This window comes from Rhopalosiphum maidis, chromosome 3 (genome assembly GCF_003676215.2).
Source record: "Rhopalosiphum maidis isolate BTI-1 chromosome 3, ASM367621v3, whole genome shotgun sequence".
NCBI classification, from domain to species: Eukaryota; Metazoa; Arthropoda; class Insecta; order Hemiptera; family Aphididae; genus Rhopalosiphum; species Rhopalosiphum maidis.
The window spans coordinates 9,301,130-9,314,421 of NC_040879.1; the positions used below are offsets into that span (position 1 = coordinate 9,301,130).

Consider the following 13,292-nt stretch of genomic DNA (forward strand, 5'->3'; position numbering starts at 1 on the left):
GTATAATAGCTCAAATGTTATTTGAAATATTTAGTTCAATATTAATAATTGACAAATCTGAAAATTTATCTTGCTCCATTAAGGTGTGTAATCCATTTTTTTTTCAGCACATGATAGAAAATGAGCGTTTACACGTAGTGCAACTTATGGGTATGGTTAGTGAAAGTTTTAGGAGTTATTAAATAAATTTGGACAGATTTCGTATTGCACTACTTTTTCCAAATCAAAGTTTTTTTTTCGTAAGGAATTGAAGATATATTTTTTTTGCCTCTTTCATTTCACACTTTGGACTTTACAGCATCAGTTTCAAATTTCGACAATTCTTAGAAAGATAATTGTATCATAACGTTTCTATACCAATATGTTTACGGACATTAAATTTATACATTCACTTTATATTGATCAATGAAACAAATCAAGGCTTTCACGAAAAAATTGTTTCTCCAAATTTGTGACAATGCTATTAATTATTTTGAAATAAATTACTCTCCAGTGCTCTTCTATTGTTATATCAGATTGTTCAGCTTGTTTATTAGATACCTAACCTTTTAGATTCTGAACGAAGTAATGGATGTATTGATTTTACAATGATTAGAGTTTTTTTAATTTTATTTTTGTGTCTGTCATCACGTTTTGGAGCAGTAATAGTGCTTTGATTTTTGATTTTTACCCCCTTTTATTTGCTGTAATTCAAAAACGAATCATTGTAAATATTTGAAATTCTCACCGAATGTTTATATTAGCGTTGTCTATTTACGATTTAATTTTTAAACTACATATTTATAGACTATTGAAATTTTCGATTTTTCAAAATTTTTATTTTTTGAAATGCCGATATAAAACATTTGACTTTTCAAAAAATTTTTAAAATTTAATACAAGGTTTATTATTAGTTGTTCTTATTGTAAAAAAACTCGTTTGTCAAATTTTTTGTTTATAAGCATTAAAAGTTCAAATGTTTACAAAATATATCAAAACCGCGAAAATTTGCAAGGAATTTTGAAGTTGAAAATTCATAAAATTTTTGTGATTTATATCTAAGGTTTAAAAACCCAACACAAGGGTCATCTTCATAACTTTTTCTTAAAATAACTGTAAAAAATAACTCCAGCATCAACAAAGAAAAAATTTTATGAGCGCATGAAATTTATTTTTTTACGAAATCGAGTAAAATAACGATATATTACAATTTAAATATAAGTTAAAATATAATATATCCTACTAATTATCCTAGACTGACAAATAATCTCCGTTCTTAATTGTTGTTCGCGTACAATAATACCTGTCATTGCATTCAAATTTAACACAGCCATTATGGTGACCTACTCATTTCCATCTTTACTATACAGAAGAGCGATATCCACTTGCTTACCTATTTATTAAAATTAAATTCTATAATTTATGTTAATTTTACCCAAATTACCAATTTTATTAGTTTTCATTGAAAATGTGCGCTAATGGTTATGATATTTTGTTATCGACACCTGTTATTGATAAATAATCACATCAACTGTATGAGTGTGAATACGATTACGGCATTTTAGAAAAGTTTTTATTTTTGTATGATATCAATACGTTCTTTGACTTAATACGAGCGATCGAACTATTTTTTTTACGAAAAAACCACTTTAGATAAAATGGAATTTGATTAATTTTATAAAAAATTAGATACTTATTACGTAAATAAACCTGGGAAAAAATGAGATTTAATTAATAATTGAAGACATTTTAGTAGCTAAAGTAAAAATGTAAGTAATCGTTAAAATATACAAAATATTAGTAAATAAAAATTACTTAAGAAATATAAATTTTTTACAATCAGGACATGTATTAAAAAAAAATTTTATTTTATTTTATTTAGAATTACCCATACCTACTTTTATCGTTATTAGAATCAAAATGTTTTAAAAATTGTACGTTTAACGTTAGTAATAATTAACTTAATTTAAACTGATCATATTTTTTTCATAACAAATCATACCATGTTATAATTCAAAAATATTAGATTTTTGTAGTCGCGTTGACGTTATTATTATTAAATTATTTCGATTTCACAAAATGATACCTATTGATGTAATTAATATTTAATTTAAAATATTACACTAAGTGTAAAATAAGAATTTCCATTTCATAACTGAAACAAATGAACGTATAAGAATATAGGAGTATGGTAAAATGTAGTTGCGCGTTGGCTATAAAAACGATACCAAACTAATGTAAAATATAAACTTAATAATATTTCAGTACATTTGATAAATAAAAATAATTCACGAAAACCAAATGATAAATGATAATAATGCTTGTGCCGGTGGTCGTCGTGTGTTGAAATGGCAGTTATTTAATTTTTATAAAATTATTTTGAATTGGTGACAAGAACATAAAAATGTCGTTGGCCGTTGCATGAGTAATCTCTGCCGAACCGGATCGGATTTTCGATTATATCAAATTTAAAATATCGATATTTCGAATGAAAAATAATCAATGTTTATCACTATTATAATATAGGCAGCGATAGGTAGTGATTTGACGAGTGGGTACAAGATGGGTATTGGTAGCGACTAAAGAGCCCATATGATAATCGGTTCTCTATAGTCTATAGCAGCGGTTCCCAAATTTTCTTAGCATCGGAGCCTTTTTTAAGTAGAAGTTTCTCGTGGAGCTCCCAAGAAATATTTATCGTTAATTCTTATCTGTCTGTGTACATTTATTGTAGTATTACGAACGGAGCCCTTGATAAGCTATTGCGAAATACTAAGGGTTCCCGCTCCGCGGAACACAGTTTGGGAACCGCTGGTCTATAGGCATTGGGCGTGCGCTGTGCAATGTTATACTTTTTGTGCAACAGGTCGCGCCACACGTTCGAACACAACGATGATAAGGGTGACAAACTGACAACTTCGATACGACTCTCGAGTCTCGACGGTCTGATGTCATTTGTCGCTAGTAGTCGTCACTTATAAGTTGCAGTATTGGAGGTTGTCCAAAATAATTTGTCTTCGTCGTTTGTTGTCTATTTGTTACCTAAGTGCACTGAATATTAGAAGCATCAGAGAGACTGCGAGTTTTCATCAGGATTCTCGAAATGGATAAAATCGAGATTGCTACCAGGAAGGCTAACAATTTGGGTACGTGTCCGCCGCCCGCACCCACTATGCGAACAGATATGATTCGAGATATTCATTTATAATACTTGTATTTTACGATTCCCAATACACTTTATTCATTTGTATATTTTGTCAATCGTTATGATTTTAGGGCTCAAAATTAAAGTGAAATTATTAAATGTTACTTAAATAAATTCTAAAAAATCTAAAATACTTAATGTCACAATCCTTAATTCAATATTATTCTATATTTTTATTTCGTTTAACAGTATATTCCTACATACTTATTCTCAAACAAATTAACTATACAAACTGTGGTGATAGTTAATTTGACAGTGACTACAGTAATATTTTACTATATTAGATTGTTGGATCGTACACGATTTTGTCCCCCATCTCGTGTAATTTTATACTAGAGTATAATTTAATTTTAATTTTTCATGATGCTTAGCAAATTAGTTTTTGTTAAAACAAATAAGTTTCTATATTTATTTAAAATCAATTCTAAAATAATTAAATGATGCGTACAATTAATATATTAAATTAGTTTTATTGTTAACAAAATTAGCTTTAATTTTAATTAGATAATAAGTTCTCAAGTGTCACTAGGTAACTATTCTCATCTCATATTGCCATATATTGGATGGCTATTTTGTCTTTAAATAAATATGTTTTAGAATAAGTTTATTCATATTAGAATACATAACAATAATTTGATAGTGATTAAATTATTTTATTTCTTGCTGCAAATATACCTAAAATGCTTCATATATAATATTCAATCTAATCAATTGTTATAATTTATCAGTTTTTAAAGGATAAGATGTTGAAACAATTTGATCACCAAAATTTCTTTTTTTTCATTGTTTTTTTAAATTATTTATAGATTTTCATCATCTGCATCTGGTGTAATTTGTCATTTGCTTATATTATAATATAATGCATAAAAACCAAAAATTAATATTGAAAATTATTTATTTAGTTAAAAAATAGATTCCAGATTTCTGAACTATAATATATTATTATTTAATGTTTACTGTCTGTATTCTGTTAGTAATTGAATATGCTTTATTATCATATACATCAATATCATAAACATTGTTTAATAGTTTTACATATGAGATACCTAAGTATTAATCTTGAAGAGAGACGTTTATACTTTATGAGCGTATTAGTTAAATAAATCACTTGAATTTTAATGTTAGGTATATTTAAATAATAAAAAAATATTATTTACCTAATTATTCCTATAAATGGTTTATATTTTTTTTAATTTTCTTTTTTAGGTACTTTATGGGATTTTATTCTAATAGAATTTAATCGTGGCTATTTTCTAGAAAATGACGAAAAAGAATTTTCAGACAGAAGAGAAAAAGTTTATACTTTGATGAAAATACCCTTAGAAGTAGAACGATTCATCTTCTATGGCATTTGTCAGGTATGTAATAAGTCTCAATTAGTGTTTAAATTATACATAGTGTATAACATATTACATAACTTACCTTACAAAGTACCATACAAGTTACAATCTATTATAGACTTAAAATTAATGTGTATTAATTTTAGTGTGCAGATTCATTCCTATTTGTTTATACATTTTTACCATTGCGAGTATTTATAGCATTAAAATCATTAGTGTGTAGTACCTTATCAAAGTTTATGTAAGTATTTTACAAACTGTCATAATCATTTAAAATGTATTGTTTATATTTTGTATTAGGAACAAAAATAATAGAAAACAGTTATCTAGTGCGGAGATTTGCGACTTACTAAAGATGGCTGTACTTATAACATGTTATATTATGTTAGTACCGTTAGATACATCAATGATATATCATTTAATTAAAAGCCAGTCGGTTATTAAGTTGTATATATTTTTTAACATGTTAGAGGTAGTTATCAAATATTTAGCTTTACATTCACTACATTTTATTTAAATAATATAATATTTTTTTCAATTTTAGGTTGGAGACAAGTTATTTTCATCATTTGGCCAAGACGTTTTAGATGCATTGTATTGGACTGCTACTGAACCTAAGACTAGCCAGCGTAAACATTTTGGTGTTTTACTACATTTTATTATTGCTGTGTTATATGTCTGTATCCTTTTAAATAATACCTTAGATATTTTAATATAATAGAATTAGCTTTAATGTAAGTCCTAAAAGATAAAACCAATTTTTAATTTTCCTCAATATAGAATATTAGTGTTACATAGTATAATTGTATTATGCCAAGCTACCACATTGAATGTTGCTATTAATTCAAGGCGCAAGGCATTACTACCAATCATGATGTCCAATAATGTAATGTGATTTTAATATTTTACTGTGAAAATAATATTGTATTTAACATTTTTTATGATTAATACTAGTTTGTAGAATTTAATGGAAGTGTGTTTAAAAAATTTAATAAAACAACCTTGTTCCAATTATCATGCAATGATGTCCGCGAAAGATTTAATCTGTTCATATTATTATTAATGGTTGTAGTGCAGACAATCAAAGAATATCAATGGAGTAGTGGTTAGTATTTATTTCATTGTGGCCAAAATTAACTTATGCTTAAGAAAAAAAATTAAAATTGAATTGCCAATGTTTACAAATTATCTTTCCAAACAATTTAAATTGGTTTTATAAAATAATCCAAATCAAATAATATTATTATGTATTGTTTTTTATTTTAACTTATAGGTTTAACTGTAAGCTTACTTTAGATTTTATTAATTTAATTATTTATTTTCTATTAATTTTTTAAAAACATTTTATTGTTATATCTTATATGGTACAGAATCATTTTGCGAGTTAATGCTCAACTGTATGTATATTATGATTTTGGAAATAATAATTGATTGGACGAAACATGCATTCATCACAAGATTTAATGAAATTGACTTGTCAGTATACAATGAATATGTATTAAAATTTGCCAATGATACTGTAAAATCATATTATCAAAAGGTAAACACATTCATGATTATTGATTATTAATAGTGTGCCTAGTTAATGAATTTATTAAATCAATCATTTTGTTTAACAGGCGTTCAGTGATAACTCGGATTTAGTGGCAAGACGAATGGGTTTTATTCCAATTCCACTTGGAGTAGTTATAATTAAGATTCTAACTAGATGTATATCTTTCGATAAACTATTATTGTCCATAATAATTTTATTGTCTATATTTATATGTCTATTTACATTGAAAATTGTTAATCTTGTATATATACTAGGAAGAGCTTCCGAGTTGATAGACCTCCACAAAACTGTATGTGAATATTTACTCTTATAATGGCTTATGAAATTATTAATTCATATACTTTATAATTAATATAATTTTATTTTTAGCCTTTAATAAAAAATAATCACATTATAAATGACATAAGTTGTGAAGACAAAGAAATTACTACAATAAGATCACAAAACAATGAGAAAGATAAAAACAATAAACCTTCACTACTGGTTGAAGTGTCGCCATTGGGACATATACCAATTATTGTGACTAGCAATGTAAGTATGAACAACAGTTTTAAAAAGTTTATTATTTATATCAATACTTCATGAATAAGTTTTAAAAATAAATTTCAATCTTTCATATAATCAATAGACGGATATACAGGAGTCGTGCCTTAATACACAAGTAGTAGAAGACATAAATTCAGATTTGTTATACGGTGATTCTGATTTAAACTTAACTAGATTATTTACTTGATCCTAGTATATCAAGTACAAAATCAGGTTGATCATTGAAATATACAAGTCTGTTATTTTATTGAACAACACTCAATATTTCAAAATGTATTTATGTTATTGATAAAAAATTTAAGTTCTTGTTTTTTTGAATGACAATTTTAATTTCATATTATTAAGCAAAATATTTTTTGGAGTATTTTGATATATATAAATTGAAATTTTGACAAATAGTTAATGAGTTATAAGTATTTAAAGTTTAGGTGAATGGAGTGGAAAGGTACAGGAATACCCTGTAAGATGTTGGTCTATTATTCCGCTTACTTATACTTAAAATACTAATAACTTATTAACTACTCGTCCGAAATTCGATTTTAATGTATCGAAGTACAAAGAAAAATATTCTGCTACAGAAAAATTAAATTAAAAATGTGTGAATTCATTCAAAAAAGTAAAAAACTTACTAAACAATATTATTTTATTTCGACTAGAAATTATGTAAAACAATTTTATGATGAGTGTTTTTTGATAAATCGTCCAGTATATACATAAAAATTTTGTATATTTATATTATTTTATTCTATGTTAAATGAGACTTCCAAAAGCGTATTTTATAATTTTTAAATTATTAATAATTTGATAGATGATAGTAAAAATTACTAATCCTACAATTAGTATATATATTATATATTTATAACATTGTTATATAACAAAAATTTTGTATTTTTATATTATTTTATTCTATGTTAAATAAGACTTCCAAAAGGGTATTTTATAATTTTTAAATTATTAATAATTTGATAGATGATAGTAAAAATTACTAATCCTACAATTAGTATATATATTATATATTTATAACATTGTTATATAACAAAAATTTTGTATTTTTATATTATTTTATTCTATGTTAAATAAGACTTCCAAAAGGGTATTTTATAATTTTTAAATTATTAATAATTTGATAGATGATAGTAAAAATTACTAATCCTACCATTAGTATATATTATATATTTATAACATTGTTTTAATATGATATCCAAAATTCTTATCAACTTCCATATTACCATGCATATTTGTGTTTCTTAATGTTATGTTTTATTATATAGCAAATATAGCATATTTGAATCAGATTTTTCTTATTGATGGGTGAAGATATTGATGGGCCTATAATCAATTTTTCTGTGTTTTTTAATATCTTAATACAATGGTAATTAGTAAAATATTGTTTGTAGTTATAATATTTTACCTTTTAACTGATAATCGACAAAAACAATATACAAAATTTTATTTATCGCAAAATAATCTTAATTTAAAAATTCTTAGAGAAAAAGGTTTTTACTAAAAATTTATATTTATATTTAATCATCATCTGGGACTGGTGTCTAGTAGGGTAAATGTAAATAACAAAATATGAACATATTTTCACCAAAATAATGATCATTACTAAATACCAATACCTATGTGGCGGCTATGTCTGTAAATAGGTAAATCGTAAATATAAAAATACAAAAAACGTAGTATGTAATTATTGGTAAAATATTATTTAAGAAAATGCATTTAAGTACTTATTTATTTTAAAATATTTGAAAATAATAAATGTTATGTAAAATTGAATACGAAAATATGAATTCAATTAAACGGATTAGTATTTACACGATAAATAACACTTAAAAAAAAAAATAGAAACATTGGCTACAATCTCCATAGCTGTTCAATGCCCACTTTATGTTCACTGGGCACTGGTCCATGCATATCGCATATCACGTTTAATACTAGGGAATTTCTCTGCCATAATACATTGATCGAGCTTTATGGTTTTTGCTGTCTATTTGAAGTCCATAGTAACCTACTTAAGGATGGCACTGCAGACTAATCATATCTAATATCAAGGTAACTATGGATTAAAAATTAGTCTATTATTGAACAGTTCTGTACTTCTGTTTAGACGGAATAAAATATTTTTCATTTGATACATTAGCAGGTAGCACGAATTAAGATATACGCATTATTATTCGTGACAGGTATTTTAATTTGATTTTTTTTAAATTAGTGTAATTTAGATTTTGAGCGGTGCAATGAATGTATTGATATTAATGTGTTTTTATTTTTTATAATTTTTGGTTCACTGTACTTTAATAAGAAGTTGAAAAAATGATTAGATATGTAATTGGTAGGTACTATTGGTAGACTGTTATTGAGGCAATTCGGATAAGTTCGATAACACTTCGATCGAACATTCGGGTGACTGTTGTATTATTTTGTCTTAGACCAGGCGTGCTCAACCTTTTTCAACTTGCGGGCCACATTCGAAATTCATATTTATACTGCGGGCCGTATATACTTTACGGTTTTTTTTGTTCATTTCGATAAAATGTATAGTAAATATATTAGGACATCTATTGTATATTTTATCTGATATAATATTATTTACCGATTAGTTGAAAGGATAGCAGAGTAAACAACTTCAAAAATGTTTGATACGCCTATATTTTTACACTGTATTATTCATCAACAATCTCTGTGTGGTAAAATTATGAATTTGGAACATGTGATGAATATTGTTACAAAAACAGTCAATTTCATTAGATCGCACGGATTAAAACATAAACAATATATAGAATTTTTAAATGAAACGGAATCAGAACATAAAGATGTGTTGTATCATAACCAGATTAGGTGGTTAAGTCGAAGAAAAGTTTTAAAACAATTTTTTGATCTTCGGCGGGAAATTCAAATATTTATGATAGAAAAAAATAAACCAGTAGAAGTATTTGAAAACGAACAATGGATGTATAATCTTGCTTTCTTAACTGATATTTTAGTTCATTTAAATGAATTAAATCTTAAACCTCAAAAACTATTTTCGAGCTTATAAGTGATGTAAAATCGTTTGAAATAAAATTACGGCTTTTTAAAAACCAAATATTAAAGCAACATTTTTTACATTTTAAAACGTGTTAAGAAATTAAACAAAACTCTTTTATTGATGTTCCGACAAATAATTTTGTGAGTATGTTGGAACAATTATCAACAGAATTTGAAAACCGTTTTCAAGATTTCAAATCACATATCATTTCGGATGATTGAAAATCTATTTCTTTTAGATGAAAATGATGTCCAAGAAACTGTTCAACTTGAACTTATTGATTAAAAACAAATAATCATTTGAAAGATTTATATGAAGAAATCACAGATAAAAACACAGATTTAATACATTTTTATAAGACCCTTCCAGATGATTTTCCAAAAATAAAAGAATTATCAATGCGTGTATATTTATATTATTTGGTTCTACTTATATTTGTTAACAAACGTTTTTCACGCATGAATTCTGCAAAATGTTCAGAATGGTCTTGTTTGACTGATGAACACTTACACTTCTTATTAAGAATTGGCATTTCACATTTCACTCCAAATATTAATAATATGTCTAAGACTTAGACTTTTACTACTTAAATAGTAGCTTCATATATTACAAATTTTGTAAATGGTTTACGGCATTTGATTATAGCTCACGGATCACGGACAGTGCTCAGCCGTTCGACGCATAACTATGATATTACGGAACTTGCTATTATTTTGTAGGTAACCAACGTTGATTGTTGAAATCAAAATAAATTAGGAAATTTCATACCAAAGTACGGATTATCATTAATTTAAAGGTATCATATTATCAATTGTATTATTTATTTATATCATAATAAATTGCTTAACGATTTTGGGAGTTGCCGGTGCCTCGGAAACGGAATACATATACATAGGTATTGGACAATGTTATTTCACAGAAAAGAATAATTCCTTATGATTTCTATTTACTAATCAGTAATCGCCATAATTTGTTAACTTTTAGCCTTCGAATCGTTACTCATTAAGGTTCTAGCATCAGTGCTTTTTACACAGTACAAACCTGCCTGTATAATGTGTTGTGTAAAACGACAATATTATTAGTTATTATTTTTAATTTTCGTCTTCTTTGATACAGCATTCAGGTATTCGGTAAGTACTGATTTAATACCTACATTATTTTAACATTTAATCTTAATGATTAGTTACTTAATTCCTAAATAATAATTTGTTGGTAGTAATATACAGTGGCGTATTTTGCAAGTTTTTTTTTTTTTTGGGGGGGGGGGGTATCCAGATAATATAGGTATATAGGTACTTATTTGTTAATTGGTTGTAATATTTCTCTGTTTTACAACTACTACCGTCTACCATTAAGCTCAATATACTCATCTAATATTGTAATGAAATATTTTTTATTTATTTAATTAATTAATTAATAGTAGTAATTTTTGTGTAATTTAAATCATACAGGTATAAAATACCTACTGGCTACGGTAAACAAAATTTTAGTTTTAAAAATAAAAGCAAATAATAATCTAAGTATACACAAATTTCCGCTGAAAAAAACAAGTAACACAGACACATGAATAAGGCACAGAGTCGCAAGATAAAAATATAAATTGTATAGGATATATTGTATTGTAATAGGATAATAATAATATAATGTTATATTATTAAAACATTAGTTATCATCATCGATCACAATAATTTACTAATTATTACTATATATTTTGTTTGTTACATTCGATACCAGTGGTGCTATACGAATAAAAGTTTTATAAATAATTAAAAATATAATAGGATAATAAGTACATTATTTAAAACTAAATTAATTTTCTTTTCTAATTAGTTTATGACTTGGTATAATATTAAATTAGTTAATAACGAATAACATATTATCGTTTGCTAAATTCCCTTCAAAATTATGAGTACCAAAAGTATTGACAAATAATTGACCATTGATGATAATAACATAATTCTTGCACCGGTATTTTAGGTAAGTCAACTACAGCCATAAAATCAAAACCAAGACCTAAAACTTTTACTTTCTTGATTTTTAATCAAGTAAGTATGATAACTGAAATGAAAAAAGTCTGAATTTTTAAAACTTCAAGAATTTGTGTTAAATAGGAAAATGATTAAAATTTAACTTAGTTGTAACGAGTAGGTGGATAATTAAGCTGCTTTAACATAAAATATTAATGAGAAGATCTGATATCACACCCAAATACCCAATATGGCAATATATATATTAATATATAATATAATAATTTAAATCCACAAAAATTTCGGCGTGAACAGTTCCAAAATTTCTATTTTTTAAATTTTCTCTAAAATTATTATAGCTAAAAAATTGGTTGATAGCTCATTAAAAAGGGATTATCAAGTAGATACAAAATTTGAGATTAAAAATTTTCAAAAAAATTATTTAATTTTTCTCAGTTAAAAAAATAGTTATTTGTTGCTAGATTTTTATTTATCTTGGTAGATTATTAAAACTGAGTTAGGTCAATCGTTAACTCACTACAAAGCTATACAATTAATAAATTTCTAAAAATTGAAATTCAAAAAAGTTTACATGCCGATCTCTGATTTAGCAAGCGTTTTTTTTCTGTTGAGAAATCTGTTGTTTTTTTAATATTATTATAAAATGTTTTGCTTCTATTTTTATGAACTAGTTATTCTGCAGCAGCTACTTTTTTTGCAACATCATTTAAATCTGTTCAGTATTTTTGTATTGAATTTTTTGCATTTTGAACAAACATCTTTGACTGGAGCACCAAATCTTCTCGTCGTCTGAACTCATATTTAAAAGTTATACACATTATTAACGTTTATACACGACTATGACGTTCCGACCAGTACAATCTTTATTCACTGATTAATGATTATTTTATAAGTAGTATTATAGCAAAGTTTTCACCAACATAATCTTTATTTACTGATATATAATTTTACAAAATAAAATTTATAAATAGAACAATATTTCGTGTCAATGTGTCATACAAAAAGTGATATCACGTTCATGAAGTTTAGTTGCGATAGTATTAGGTATGTACTAAAGTATAATTTTGATGCAAAAAGGTCACATGTCCAAGAAAAGTGCCTTTTCTGCAATTAACAAAATTTTCAATTAATTTTAACGGGGATCTATAGGACATGTGTCTCGTCTGTACAAAACCATGTAGGTATATTTATCAATATTCAATTCGATTATGTAATAAAGTGATTTTTGTAAAATATTAGATACGTGTCTTTTTTGCATTTAGCGATTCACTAATACAAAAATAGTTAAAATTCATAGGTACAATTGTTTTATATGCACTGCCTTCAGTAGTTGTACCTAGTTCAAATTCTTACAAAATCAAGATAATCTATAAATTATACCTACAAGTATTTTGTAGTAAAAAAATTAATTCAAAATTCCTCATGAAAATTTTATACTGGATTTAAAAATGTATAAAATTATTTTCTATAGATATTTTAAGTACCTATGTATTTTGACGAAATTATATATTTAAGCAATAAATAATGATCTTAATTATTTTGTTATAATTTCAAAACATTAGGTACTCGTGGTGACTTGCGTGTATTGTATATTTTCAAGATAATATAATAATACATTTTAAGATAATATTATCTATTTAATTTTTTT

General features: G+C 25.5%; 1 protein-coding gene across 1 annotated transcript; it reads left to right on the forward strand.

Annotated features, from left to right (window-relative positions):
- Window positions 1–3,082: 3,082 nt before the first annotated feature.
- Window positions 3,083–6,812, forward strand: LOC113559689 (protein TAPT1 homolog). Its single transcript, XM_026965438.1, has 11 exons — window positions 3,083–3,125; window positions 4,391–4,542; window positions 4,671–4,765; window positions 4,825–4,996; window positions 5,069–5,204; window positions 5,313–5,410; window positions 5,479–5,629; window positions 5,895–6,064; window positions 6,144–6,368; window positions 6,449–6,610; window positions 6,708–6,812. Exons 1-11 carry the CDS (start codon window positions 3,083–3,085, stop codon window positions 6,810–6,812), a joined length of 1,509 nt encoding a protein of 502 aa, XP_026821239.1.
- Window positions 6,813–13,292: the final 6,480 nt, after the last annotated feature.

Bases quoted from the DNA above. Each gene is read 5' to 3' on its own strand.
- LOC113559689 (XM_026965438.1), top strand. From the start codon at position 3,083: ATGGATAAAATCGAGATTGCTACCAGGAAGGCTAACAATTTGG. The intron at 4,997-5,068 runs GTAGTTATCAAA...TTTCAATTTTAG, and splicing joins TATTTTTTAACATGTTAGAG to GTTGGAGACAAGTTATTTTC. The intron at 6,611-6,707 runs GTAAGTATGAAC...TATAATCAATAG, and splicing joins CAATTATTGTGACTAGCAAT to ACGGATATACAGGAGTCGTG.